This window comes from Heterocephalus glaber, unplaced genomic scaffold (genome assembly GCF_053883595.1).
Source record: "Heterocephalus glaber isolate CG9 unplaced genomic scaffold, H.glaber_assembly_v1.0 deba00000768, whole genome shotgun sequence".
Classification (NCBI taxonomy): domain Eukaryota; kingdom Metazoa; phylum Chordata; class Mammalia; order Rodentia; family Bathyergidae; genus Heterocephalus; species Heterocephalus glaber.
In genome coordinates this window covers 11,660,302-11,675,523 of record NW_028258162.1, presented here as the reverse complement: position 1 = coordinate 11,675,523, position 15,222 = coordinate 11,660,302, and the positions used below count along the sequence as shown (strand labels likewise).

The 15,222-nt window shown below is 38.8% G+C and overlaps 1 protein-coding gene across 1 annotated transcript in view; it reads right to left on the bottom strand.

Moving 5' to 3' along the window:
* Nucleotides 1–15,222, bottom strand: part of Myo3a (myosin IIIA) — a 420,268-nt gene that overhangs the window by 160,223 nt on the left and 244,823 nt on the right. Inside the window, exons 9-10 of the mRNA XM_087207257.1 lie at nt 5,710–5,814; nt 4,456–4,555 (exon numbers count right to left, since the gene is read on the bottom strand). Coding sequence (XP_087063383.1) covers nt 4,456–4,555; nt 5,710–5,814 — 205 coding nt within the window. The remainder of the gene's footprint in view (nt 1–4,455; nt 4,556–5,709; nt 5,815–15,222) is intronic.

Below are 15,222 nucleotides of genomic sequence, written 5' to 3'. Positions count from 1 at the left end.
GAAACCGCAAGAATTTCATAAACACATGGAAACTGAACAACACACTTTTGAATACCCAATGGGTCACAGAGGAAATCAAAGAAGAAATCAGACAGTTCCTTCAATTAAATGACAATGACAATAAAACATATTGGAATCTATGGGACACAATGAAAGCAGACTTACAAGGGAAATTCATAGCAGTGAATACTCATATTAGGAAAACAGAGTGAGCCCAATTAAACAACCTGATGCTAAACCTCAAGGTTCTAGAAAAAGAAGAGCAAGACAAACCCAAAGCTCATACAAGGGAGGAAATTATGAAGATCAGAGCAGAAATCAATGCAGTGGAGACTAAGACAATGATACAAAAAAAGTCAATGAAGCCAAGAGTTGGTTCTTTGAAAGAATAAGCATAATTGACAAACCCTTAGCAAACCTTATCAGAAAAAGGAAAGAAAAGGCCCAAATCCATGTAATTAGGAATGAAAAGGATGAAATTATAATAGATCAACCAGAAATCCAGAAGATCATCAATATCTACTTTGAGAACCTATATGCCAATAAAATGGAAAACACAGAAGAAATGGACCGATTCCTAGATACATATGAATTACCAAAATTGAATGAAGAAGCCCCCCAAATTCTAAACATCCCAATATCAATCAATGAAATTGAAATGTAATTAAAAACTTACCAACTAAGAAAAGCCCGAGTCCTGAAGGCTTCACTGCTGAATTCTACAAGACATTTAGAGAGGAACTACTGCCACTACTATTTAAATTCTTTAATGAAATTGAAACGGAATCAATACTCCCAAATTCATTCCTGGAAGCAAACATCACCTTGATCTCCAAAGTAGAGAAAGACTCAACCAAAAAAGAGGACTATAGGCCAATCTCACTAATGAACATAGATGCAAAAATCCTTAATAAGATGCTGGCAAATAGAATGCAGAAGATTATCAGGAAGATCATACACTCTGACCAAGTGGGATTCATCCCAGGGATTCAGGGATGGTTCAACGTACGCAAATCAATCAATGTAATACACTATATCAATAGAGCCAAGGACAAAAGCCATATGATCATCTCAATAGATGCAGAAAAAGCATTCAACAAAATCCAAAATGCATTTATGATAAAAACCCTACAAAAAAATTGGAATAGATGGTCTCTACCTCAATCTGATAAAAGCCATCTATGAAAAACCAACAGCAAATATCATACTAAATGGTCAAAAACTGAAATTCTTAATCAGGAACAAGACAAGGATGTCCACTACTACTACTTCTGTTCAATATAGTCTTGGAAACATTAGCCACGGAAATTAGACAAGAGAAAGAAATACAAGGAATAAAGATAGGAAATGAAGAAGTCAAACTGTCATTATTTGCAGATTACACAATACTCTGTATAGAAGACCCCAAGAACTCCAGCAAAAGTATTCTAGACTTTGGATACAAGGTCAAAACACAAAAATCAATAGCTTTCCTTTGCATGAACAACAGACTCACTGAGAGAGAAATAGGGCAAACAATTCCTTTCACAATAGCATCCAAAAAACCTGAAATACCTGGGAATCAATCTAACAGAAGAAATCAAAGACCTCTACTCTGAAAACTATAGCACTCTGAAAAGAGAGATTGAAGATGATATCAGAAATGGAAAGACATCCCTTGCTCCTGGGTAGGAAGGATCAACATAGTGAAAATGGCCATACTTCCAAAACTGCTATATAGATTCAATGCAATCCTAATTGAAATCCCAGCAGCATACTTCATGGGCCTTGAGAAAACAATCTAAAAATTCATTTGGAATCAGAAGAGACCTAGAATAGAAAAAGCAATTCTAGGTAACACAGACACGGCAGGGGGTATCACAATCTCCAACTTAAAACTATGCTACAAAGCCACTGTGATAAAAGCAGCATGGTACTGGCAAAGAAACAGACCTGAGGATCAGTGGAACAGATTAGAAGATGCAGAAACAACTCCAGACACACTCAGCCACCTCATCTTTGACAAAGGAGCCAACCACCCTCACTGGAGGAAAGATAGCCTCTGCAATAAATGGTACTGGAAAAATTGGGTTTCAACTTATCAAGATTAAAACTAGAGTTATAGGGCCAGGGATGTAGCTCAGTGGTGCCACCGCCTGCCTCGCAAGCCCAAGGTCCTGAGTTCAATCCCCGGTACCAAAAAACCAAAACAGAACAAAACCTATACCTATATCTCTCACCATGCCCTAAACTAAAATCAAAATGGATTAAAGATCTAAATATTAAAACAGAAACACTAAACTGGCTGGAAGAGAGGTTAGGAAGAACTCTTGAAGACATTGGTGTAGGAAAAGATTTTACGAACAAAACCTCAGTTGCCCATGAACTAGCACAAACAATCAACAAGTGGGATCTCTTCTTATTAAAAATCTTTTGCACAGCAAGAGAAACAATCAACAGAGCTAAGAGACAACCTACAATGTGGGAAAAAATTTTCACCTGACATTCCTCAAAGTTCTACTATCTAGAATCTATAAAGAACTTAAAAAAATCAGACCTTCCAAATTTAAAGACCCAATCCAAAAATGGGCATCTGAAATGAACAGACGTTTCTCACACAAAGAAGTAGAAATAGCAAATAAACATATGAAAAAATGTTCAACATCACTGGTCATTCGAGAGATGAAAATGAAAACAACACTGAGATTCCTCCTCACCCCAGAGAGAATGGCTGCTATCATGCAAATCAACCAATAACAAATGCTGGTGGGGGTGTGGGGAAAGAGGAACTCTGATCCACTGCTGGTGGGAGTGTAGACTGGTGCAAGCACTGTGGAAATCAGTATGGAGATACCTCAAAGAACTAGGACTGGAAGTCCCATTTGACCTAGCTATTCCACTGCTGGGGATCTTCCCCAAAGAATCAAAAGAATCATACCACAGTGATATATGTGCACCCATGTTCATAGCAGCACAATTTGTGATAGCTAAAACTTGCAAGCAGCCCAAATGCCCATCAACGGGAGACTGGATCAAGAAAATGTGGGATTTTTTAAAAAAATGGAGTACTACTCCAGTATAAATAATGAGAAATTAGAGATATTTATAGCTAAATGGATGCATGTTGAGGCGATACTCTTAAGTGAAATAAAACAAACACACGTGTAAATATCGAATAGTCTCTCTAGTGTGAGAAACTGAAAGTGTAAATAAGGACTAAAAGGTATAATAGGTAATGTGAAATAGGAAGAAAAGGGGCAAAGGGGAAGGGGAAGTGGGAGGGGTAGGGGAAAGGAAAGAAGGGAATAGAAATAATATGAGAAAATGAAAAATGGAAACAAAGTCTTTGTAGATAGGGAGGGATGGAGGGGTTGAAGGGAGGGCAGGGGAAGGGGGAAAATAAGAACCAAGAGAGATTATGTAAAGGTGCAGATTTCCAATGACAAATGTCATTATATTGTACACTTAAAATGTACCAATAAAAATTTAAAAAGGAAACAATCCTACCTCTCAAAGACCCTCTCCGTCCACCTGTTTTTCTATTTTAAATTTTTCTATAAAGGCCAAATAGATAATAGTAATTCTATGTGATAACTGTTAAAAGAGAAATTTACAGGGCTCAGGAACTCAAAGCAGGGTGCTTCTCCCATCTCAGTGCAGCGGCGAAGAGATAAAGCCCAAAGTTCTGCCAGATGGGCTGGCGCCGTGTCACCCTCTCTCACAGGGCCGGAGTAGGGCCATCAAACAAGGGAAGAACAGGTGAACACAGCTGCAGGACAATGGCCCTGACCAAGCACAGCTGTGCAGCTCTGGCCCCTCTGGTTCTCACACAGCAACTCCCAGTGGCTCAGTAAACATGGAAGATTATCTCACAGAACAGAACTGCAGAGAAAGAGCAGGCTCCAAAGCTGACTGACTCAGGGGCTCTGTTCCATCACTGGGCATCCCCGCTCTTCCCTCTCCTTCTGCCTCTCTCAGAGCTGGCTTTCCTTGCAGGACAAAGCAGCTCAGTCATGAGATGACTGCAGCACTTTCCGGCCTTGCAACAAGAAGAGAGAGTCAGGGTGCACCGTGTTACCCTGGGTCCTGTTCCTGACAAGGAGGAAGTGCCTCCAGATGACCCTTAAAGCTTCGCCTCGTGTCTCAAAATCCTGGATATGGACATGTGCCCATCTACAAGGCAATCACCGGCAGGCAGGCAGACCAGGCGTATCACCACCGGCTTAATCTCTTGGATGCGGCCTGCCTGGGAGGATAAACCACACTGCTGCTGAGTTTTCCAGGGGCACAGGCAGGCTGAGTTGAAGCCTGGCCCCTCTCTGCTGCCAAAGTATCTCTGTAGTTCCTACCTCAGCAAGACACTGGTTTCCCCCTAGTTTTAATGCACGGCAAAAACAGTGATGTTGGAAAATGATCAAATCATACCCTCCTAATTCACTATGCAGCTCAGATTCATGCACTTTAAACAACACTTACCAAAATCTACTAGCTTGACTCCACCCTCAGTGGTCAATAGAATATTATTTCCTTTCACATCGCGGTGGATAGTTTTGTTGTTATGCAAATGTTGAAGGCCCTAGAAGGTGGGAAATACAAGGGTTATCAAAAATTATGGTTAATGTTTAAAACATTATTACGGTAAAAGATATATTACCATTAATCCCCCACCACCCTGCTTCAAACACACTTATCTCAGTGTTCCTGCTATTTTCTGAAGCTGTTCTAGGAGTCTTCATTTGGGAGTGTCTTGATAAGAAGTGATCAAAAGCATAGTGAATGCTGCTGTTGAATGCCATCCAACAGGAAGGCAGCACATAAAAACATTAGGGTGTGTCTTCATGCACCTTATTCACCAGAGCTGGCACTACGCAACTTCAGGCTCTTCCCCAAAGTCAAACTATGAAAGGGAAACATTTTGTATTGATTCAGGACACCAAGGTAGCCAGGACAGGGCAACCTAAGACACACATAAAAGGAATTTGAGAACTGCTTCAGAACGTTGCAAGAACAAGGGGATAAATGTGTTTGAAGTGATGGAGAATATTCCGAGGATATTTAATAGCAATGTGTGTTTTACTGTAATAAACTTTTAAAATTTAAACACACTATTTTCTGATTATACAGTACCTCATATGACTCTTAAAGCATCAAACAAAAAAATGTTTCAGATGATGCATTTGTGCAAAATCAATAGCAAATATATGTTAAAATTAATATTATAACAATCCTAAATGTTTCCCATTGAGTTATAAGTCAAATTAAAGTATATCATTTCTATTTTGTAATACAGTATGTAAAAATTCACAAACCCAGAGCATGAACTTTAGCTTTTACCAAATATTTTACTAAGTATGTGGACCTCAACTGAAGAAAGCTTTCTACTTATTCAAGGTAATAGCAAATAAAGAACTGATTATTAGTAAATAATATATTTTCTATCTTTATCACTATCACAATCTGAGAAACACTTAGGAGATTAGAATTCAGGATACTGTTATATAAGAAGAGTAGAATTCAATCGCTTCTTGGCCTTTTGGCTAAGATCAAGTGTAGAAGAGTAGAATTCTTAAGGAAAAACAGGGTTTAGCTATGCTAAACACTTCAGACTGACTCTGTACTCTCTCATCAATAAATACTATTATAGCGACATTTCTTCTAAAAATACGACCCATGTTTTTATTTAATGAGGACTGCTCATAATTACTACAGAGAGAATTATAATTGCCTTACCATTAGCGCTTCATGTAAAATATAGGCAATTATAAGCTCACTCAATCTTTCTCCCCTCTTCAGAAAGCCTTTCACAAGGTCAGTCACTGAGCCGCCATTACACAGCTAGAAAAGATTTCAAGATGGATGTTAAAATGGATTCCACACCATCCGTGCTTCCTGCAACATTTTTAAATGTCATAATTTCCTGTTTTAAATGACTACTCTCAACTTCTCTACAGGTTCATAAATGAAATGAGCATATAAACTCATGTACAATTGACTACTGGAACAGCCTTCATATAAATTAATATTTTGGAACAGAGTTTGGGGAAACACTGGGCTTGATTTTTATTTTATTTTATTTTTTATTTTTTGGTACCGGGGATCGAACTCAGGTCCTTGTGCTTGCAAAGCAGGCGGCGAAACCACTGAGCCAAGTCCCCGGCCCCTGGGCTTGATTTTTAAAATTAAGAGTAAGAACTATGGAGCCGGGGATTTAGCTCAGTGGTTCCTCTGCCCTTGCAAGCACAAGGTCCCAAGTTTGATCCCTGGTACCAAAAAAAAAAAAAAAAAAAAAGAATAAGAACTATGATTCTATAAATTATTCTTAAATTTTAGCATCTAAGGTTTAAAAGTACTAAATATTTCTGATAGTCCAATTAATAGTGCAGTAGATTCATAGCTTCACAGTTATGTGCGCTAATCTTTAAAAAAGTCTCCTTTTTGGCAAAATTTCAAAGTGCACTGAAGTGTTACAAATAAACTATTCAAAATAGAAAACTAATTAAAATATCATGTTTCCTGTGCTCTTTAGCATCTTTCCTTCTCACCTACCAAAAGCAGGGAGAATCTAGATAGAAAATAAGAGAAATAAACACAATAGAGGAATTTTTCACATCTAGGGTCTTGAAAGTGAGGTTACATAAAATCCCACAGAAAACTTTCCAAGGAGCTACGTTGTTTGTGGAACAGACTCCTATTGCCATTGGCAGCGGACACGAGAGGGCACATGCATGGCTCAATGGCTGTGGACCTAGCGAAGGTCCAAGGATGCTGATTCCACAAGTCCTTGATTTCCTAAAGTCTGATCCATTAGCCTTTGCCTTCAGCCTTCCATGCCTCCTGGGGCTCTTGTCTGTGGTTTCCCTGGCCTCAGGCTGATCTATTAAATCTCCTTTCCTGCGTGTCCTTTGGTATCTGCCAGTGCCTGGGAAGTTACAGAAAAGCACATAATTTTCCTGACCGTCTAACTCAGGTGCAGGAAAAGAGCTGAGAACAAGTATATTTTTAGCATCGTTATTTGAAATACTCAATACATTTTTTCAAAATCTTTTTCTAATATCCTGCACGCTGGTATGTAAGAGCTAAGATGCACTTAGTACTTCCTGAACAATTTACATGAAGTATCTCCACATCACATTGCTCTTCTCCCTCATGGAGGTACAGTATGATCATCTCCAAGTTAAAGATGAGGAAAATGAAGCGTATTCATCATTGGTGGCTTTCTACCTCAGAGAAATCTTCTTGCAGCTAGTGTAGGAATATGTGCAATCCAGACTTTGAATCCCTGCACTTTTCTCTGAGCAGGACAGGGAACAGCCTTGGAGAGGGACAGGGTCAGACTGCCCCCGTGGTGAGCCTGTGCAACCAGTTCACAGAATTACAGACAACTGACAGAGAAGAAATTGAGTCATCTACAATTGTAAGCCACTTATTTCAAAGCCCCCAAGATTTAGAACTAGTTCTAAGATTCCCAAAAATCACTGCAGGGAGATATATTTCTTTTTCTACTTCTCCAAAGTGTAGCCTTTCTTTAGCTGGACTTTCAGCAATTGCCTATTAGGAAAGAAAAGAAAGTTGTCAGAATCAAAATGGAGTCACTTACATCAGTTTTAAAATGGATTCATTAATTAATTCAGGAGGTTATGAGGAAAGGATCCTTAATATATACCTGCCTGATTGTAACTATCACAAAAGACTCTGTCAGGCATATGCCACCATGCATAGCTGTTTTCTTATTACTGACTTGGAGGACTCTTTTTACATTCTGGACACAAGTCATCTATCAGCCATGTGCTTTGTAAATGTTTTCTTCAGTCTGTGCCTTGACTTTTTAAGTGTTTTCTGAAGAGTAGAAATTCTAAATCTGTCCTTTAAAAATGTTTATGAAATGTGCTTTTTCAACCCTAAGAAATCTTTGTTTAATCCAAGACCACAAAAACTTTTCAGAATTCCTTCAGGAAGTTTTATCCTTTTTTCATTTTACCTATAGGTAAATCTGCGCTCCATTTTGACTTAATTTTTTATATGGTGTGAGGATGGGTTATATTTGGACATTCAATTACTTTTGCATACTTTTGTATTAGTAGAAAGTGTCCACGAAACAAAAGATAGATCTGAATTGAGTTTGCAGTCCACTGTCAGCACTATGAATGGCTGAAGCCTAAATGCTAAGTGACAGAAGATGACCTGAAAGGGCACTGTACCACAGCGTTCTGATTATATGATGCCTGGAACAGAGAAAACTGAAGACAGTGGTTTCCAGGGATTCAGGGGGATGAAGCAGCAGAGCAAGGAAGACTTGTATGCCAGTGAAACTAGTCCCTTTGATAATATAATGGTGGACACAAGTCCCTACACATTTGTCAGGATCCACAGAATGCAAAACACTTAAAGAGAGAATCTGGATGTAAACTGTGTACACTCGTTAATAATAATGTTATTATTTGAGAGATGCAAATGAAAACAACACTGAGATTCCACCTCACCCCAGAAAGAATGGCTGCTATCAAGAAATCAACCAATAACAAATGCTGGCGGGCCTGTGGGGAAAGAGGAACCCTGCTCCACTGCTAGTGGGAGTGTGGACTGGTGCAACCACTGTGGAAATCAGTATGGCGATACCTCAAAGAACTAGGATTAGAGGTCCCATTTGACCCAGCTGTTCCTCTTCTGGGTATATTTCCAAAAAAATTAAAAGCATCATACCACAGCAGCATACGCACACCCATGTTTACAGAAGCACAGTTTGTAATAGCTAAAACTTGGAAACAGCCCAAATGCCTATCAACTGGAGACTGGATAAAGAAGATGTGGTTTTAAAAAAAATAAAATGGAGTACAACTCAGCCATAAAGAATGATAAACTACAGACATTTATAGCTAAATGGATGCACCTTGAGGCTATACTCTTAAGTGAAATAAATAGGACTCACATGTGTAAATACTGAATTGTTTCTCTGGTATGAGAAACTGAAAGTATAAATACTGAATAGTTTTTCTGAAATTGAAAGTGTAAATTAAAGATCAAAAGGTATAATAGATAATGTGAAATAGGAAGAAAAGGTACAAAGGGGAAGGGGAAGGGGAATTGGGAGGGGTAGGGGAAAGGAAAGAAGGGAATGGAATTAATATGAGAAAAGGAAAAAATAGAAACAAAGTCTTTGTAAATCAGGAGGGGTGGAGGGGTTGAAAGGAGGGAAGGAGAATGGGGAAAAAATAAGAACCAAGATGGATTATGTAAAGGTGCAGATTTCCAATGATGAATGTCATCATATTGTTTACCTAAATGTACCAGTAAACTTAATTAAAAAAGAAAAAAGAAATCCTAAAGAGGTATATCATTATTGGCTCATACATTATAACAAATGTACCTGGCTAATGCAAGATGTTAGTGATAGTAGAAATGAAGCGGTGGTTGAAGGGTCTTGTTGGAATGCTCTGTACTTTCTGTTTAATTTTTCTGAAAACCTATAGCTGCTCAAAAACTAAGACCTATTCATTTTCTTTAATAAAAAAATTCTTTCTCACACCAGGAATATGCAAAAAGGACCTGAAATACTGAAGGAACATAAAAAATTAATCCAAGTTCAATATAAATAAAGCGCCCTTATAGTGTCTTCTCAGAAACTATTTACTCGTAGCAGCACTGTATCACCAATGAATTTTTACAGAAGTGAATCACTGACCCAGAAAATATTCTTGATATGATACCTATATATGTATATAGTCTCTATAAAATTTCATATTAATACTCAGTGAAAATTTGATATTTAGAAAAATCATAATTTATTCCTTCACATTCAACAAATATTTATTGTTAGTATACGTGAAGCACTAAGACAGGCGTTAAAGTAGATCAAAGATGACAAGGACAACTCCTACTTCTAAGGAGGCTAAAAAGGCAGTCAAAACCATAGCTTTCAACCCGATGAAATTTTTCTCTCAGGGACACTTACTACATCTGGGTTGGGCATCGACAAGCCAGGGATGCCACCAAACTTCTAAAATGGGCAAGAACACTCCACAGCAAGAGGCCATCCAGGTCAGCATGCCAACAGCATTAAAGTCAGAGAACTCTAAGTAGAGGGATAAGGAATAATTTCCTCAATTATATGTTAGGTCTTGAATCATAACTATATGGACGAGACATATGTGCCAAGTATTGTAGAATTTCACAGACAGATTGCTAACATTGAGTTGGAAGGGAAAAAAGCAAAGGTTTTAAAGAGCAAAAGGAGTCTGTTGTCATATATGTTGATGCACGTTTTCTCCAGGTCTTTTTGGTATAGTTTGGTTTTGACGTCTTCTGGAATACAGATCTACATTTTGGCAGGAGAGGGGGAATGATTCAGTTTTAGCAATTTTTTTTTATATTAATTGGTCTTTTTTTGTAATTTTTTTGGTAACTCTCAGAAGAAAGGCTTTTCTTGACAAAGACAGTATTTTGTGAGAACTGTAAGATGATAATTAAATCATTTCCAATGACTTAAGCTCTGTAGACTTTTATAAACAAGTATGCATATTAGAACCCCAACAGAAAGCATCTAAATGGTTAAGAAAAGGAAAAAAGTTATTCACTGTAGTGACCATGAACTCTGCTGACAGGGAGTGGGCCGTGAAGGTGGTTTGTAGACAGGAGCGAGAACCTCAGAGCTGGCTGTACCCTAAAATGCAGGTTCTAGCCAGGGTGAAACGTGACCTGCTTTCTTCATAAAGATCCATTAAAGCCATGCTAGAATGTGAGCTGAAAGACATGATAACTAATCCAAAAAGTCTGTAAAGTCAGTGATGGCAGAAAAAGAAAAAATGATTTCATAACGTTCGATTTCATAAATCTAAGTAAACAACATGAGTAAAAATATAGTCACAAATTTCCAGGGAGTGAAATAGTAGACAAAAGTCCACATTAGCAGTCTGCATGGGCCAAGAATGCAAATCACCATTGCTTTCTTGCCAAAGACCTATGCACAGAAACCTCTCTGAAAATATAAAAATTGTCAGCAAATACACAATCTCTCCCCATCAAATTTAAATTTTGTTGGTTGAATTTAACATGATAAATTCCCCTAAAGAGCTGAGTTACCTAAGCAGTTCAATTAAGATAGTCATTTCCTACACATGACCTATTATTAGCTTGTATTCTAGTTTACATTAGCTAAGCACATTTCTTACAATTAGGAAAGTACAGCACTAGCAGCTACATAAAAAGAATCACTTGCTTTTTCAGATAAAAGGTACTTCTAAAACAAACTCAAAACTTACCTGACTTATATAATATGAAAGGGACAGAATAAATTAGGAAAGTCAGATACTCAAATTTTACTTATCAATAACACAATATATTGGACAGTATCAGCCACCTTCTTTCTTGTATGGTTTCTACTATCCTGCTTGTTACAGATGTTGTGAAAATAGCTCACATTTAGAAGCCAGAGGTTTGGGAGTAAAATATATACACAAAATTGCAGAGAGTAACACTGAAATCAGAGAAAGAACCTCTCCACTGTGTGGCCCCCTGCACGTTACCTTGGCAAGAGGCCTTGTCCGCTACCTGGCAGCAGCGCTGAGAAGGGGAATAAAGACAAAGGGCAAAGAAGCCAGGTATACTAATGGGTACCTGTAGTCCCAGCTACTTGGGAGGTTGAAGCAGGAAGATCATTTCAGCCCAGCTTGAGCAGGAACTTGAGATCAGCCTGGGCAACACAGTGACACCCCCCCCCCCCAGGAAGAAATACTATTTTGTTTTATGTGTCTATTATGTAAAGAACAAATAGTAAGACTTTGAAACTTTTTATATTTATGGCTCCATAAGTTATGAAGAATCAGTGTAAACCTAGACTCTTGTCCTTCAAAGTCTTAAATTCTTACTTTGAACTCCTTGAGACACACAAATTTTACTCATTCATTTTATTAAGTTACATTAAGAAAAAGATATTCTCCCAGTTATTTTTTTTATTTATTTTTTAAGAGTAGGAGAAATTTACTGAGAGAAAGAAAGCTTCTGTCTAGGAGAGACAGAAGGGGGACCGGAAGGTGGGTTGCCCACCGACCCCACTTTTCAAAGGTGTTTTATATAGCAAAGCCATGTGGTGGGGCGGGTACAAAGTGGAACAAAACTGTAAGACCCAATGGAAACTTACAAGGTGGGCAGAGGTGGGACAAAACCATGACCAGCCAATAAGGTTACAAGTACAGTCACCCCGGTAATATTGATTAAATGTCCCCCAATTATTTTAATTATGAAGACATTAGAAAACCACAAAGAACAAAATTTTAAAAAGTCAAGTATTTCCCTATAATTGTATGTTCGAATGCCTAGTAGCTTACTGGCTGCACTATGGCTGTGCATACTGTGCACTAGGGGAGACCCCAGCTGAAGCTTTAAGGGGACCCTGACGGAGGTGCTCTAGGTTCTTAATAATTCTCTCCTTTGGGACCCTGTCCAGCCCCCGTGGTCACTGCAGGGAGTTGATTTCTCTATCGCCTAAGCAGCAATAGTGGCTTAATTTTCAGACTAGAAAAGGGTTTTCTGAATGAGACTGCAAGAGTTAGATTGGAGTGCAGAACAAATGAGAGGACACAACAAACATGGCAATGAGTGCTCTGCCTCTAAGTACAGAGTCGATACACTAGCGATGACCGACTGCCTAAAGATCCTCCTAAGGAACATCCAAGTCTGATCACACTGCGAGTGCCGTAATTGCTTACTGAGAACTAAAATCTCAAATGCAGTCTTGGGTGAAATTTACTCTTTTTCCAACTAGCATAAAATGCTTTTCTTATATATATAAAGTAACAGGGTGACCGTAAAACTGAAGTATGAATTTGTTCTTAATGAAGGGCAACACAGACGAGTAAACTGTCAAAGAAGAGACCATGGGATCCAGGACATAGTGGACTCCACTCAGGTGAGAAATAGAGATGTCAGAGGTCAGATTCATGGAAGATCCACAGACTGGAACAGATGGACCTAGGATCCCGTAAGTACAATTGACAATTCCATCAAAATTAAGAACATAGATCATTCAATGAGGGAGTAGAGTCCCAGCTATACTTTTCCAGGTACTGCAATCTCAACATATCAAAAGTACACCTGTTCAGGAGAAGGCGGCACTGTGAACTTGATCTACGTTTTTACTACTTTATATCTGACCCTTTCGTACTGCCTGCTTTTTCCTTGTTGCTGTTTGTGCTTTTTGAGACAGGGACTCTCTGTGTTACCAGGAATGGCCTTAACCCAGCTCCAGCCATCCTCCTTGTCTCAGCTTCTAGGTACCTGGATCTACAGGTGTGCACCATCACACCTACCTTCCTCTTAAAATTAAATTTATTTTAATGAATGCTTAAAAACTGAACATATTAATGTGATGCCCCATGATGTTTCAAAACATGAATATGTGATACAATGTTTAAGTCAGTGTAAACATAGCTATCTCCTGAAACTTTTAAAACTTCTTTATGGTGAAACATCCAAAATCCTTTCTTCTGGAATTTTGAGATGTACATAGATAAGTGCTCTCCATAATCAATGATACCGTACAAAACCAAGAAGAATGATGTATTCATGTCTGCACCTGGTACCTGTCCATCAATCACCTAATTGCTTCCTTTTCTTAGTGAAGCAGCCTACGCTCTTCCTCAGTGTTGGGAAAGTGGGCTCTGCAGTTTCCTGGCTGTTCATGGTACAGTGGCATGTCAGTACCCACAATGCCATGTCCAGAATCGGGAGGGCCACATCACTTTTATGCATGTTGAAATTTGAGATTCTCTAACAGTGTTTTATAAACTTTCCTCTGTGTGTGTGTGTGTGTGTTTTAATGTAGTTTCTATGACCTCACTTTTGGAGTCTTTACTTCTATAGGTTCAAGGTGATATGAACCTGTCACCAGAGCAGTCAGGAAAACACTTAAAGAATAAAGGCAGTGTAACTATTCCTTTTCTGTTTTTAGGCAGCAGATTAAAGTGACGGGTCTTTGATCATTCTCCATAAAAGTCCTTCTCTTTTATTCTCTACACTTATATTCATGATAGCAATAATAAAAATGTCATTAATTTGCTTTCATTTTAAATTCTTTCCCCACCACTAGACAATAAGCTCCATGACAAAAGAGTTCATCTTTTTCTCTACCCGGAGCTCAGGGTCCCCCAAAATGGCTAGCCAAAAGTAAGAGATTACTATTTATAGAATAAGTAAATGCCTGGATAGATAAACTTAGGTTCTGAAAAACCTGGACACACACACACACACACACAGGATATCTTTTCCTGGGATATGGAAGGTACCTACTCAAAGTGTAACATGTTTGACTTAATTTCAATAAAATATATTAATGTACCAAATTCTAGGTTCCAATAAAATACTCATAAAGCACTAATGACAGCTGGCATCATCCCCCATAAATGTTTTCTTTTTTTTTGGTACCGGGATCGAACTTGGGTCCTTGCGCTTGTGCAGCAGGCGGTGAAGCCACTGAGCTAAATCCCCGGCTGCCCCATAAATGTTTTCTAATATGGGTTTTTGTGGTGTATAAGATTGTCACATTGCTCTCCTAATGTGTAAAGTAGGAGCAGTCTGTCAAAGGTGTTATTGACGTAAATGTAATCGACGCATGTCACCATGCAGCTCGATGTGTTCTGGTAAGTGTGCCCAGTCATGTAACCACTAACTCAAAATACGCAACAGCTCCCTCAGCCTAAAACATTTCCAAATTCTTGACACCATCACACATGGGTCGTGTTATCAACAAAAAAGTCTATGATAAAAAGAGAAAAAGACTTATCAGAAGAAATACTTTAATGTGTATAATAAAAATCGATTACTATCAAATAACAAGACATCTTTGGTCCCCCCACATTTTTTCTTGAAGTAATACAATAAACTTGTACTCCTGTTCAGAGAACGAAGACACAAGACACAGACATGCGCGTGCACACACACACACGCATGATTTCAGTATTTCCTAGGTTAAAGAGTACAAAGAAGTGCATTTGGACTGTTTTCCCATCTTGTCCTTCAAACAAAACCTAAACTGAAATTACTCTAGGGTGGGGCATCTTTTCTGTGGCAAGCGCACCAAGCAAGAGCCTTTTCCATGAGAAGCGGCGGTGGCTGTTCCCACTGGAGGAGCATGAAAGGAACCTCGCTGTCCGTCTGCTCCTCCACTGCGCCGAGGCCTGCCAGAGAGGCAGAGCAGCGCTGTGCTGTCCGGAGCACAAAAGCCTCACTGCCCACCCCTGCCCTGGGCCCGGA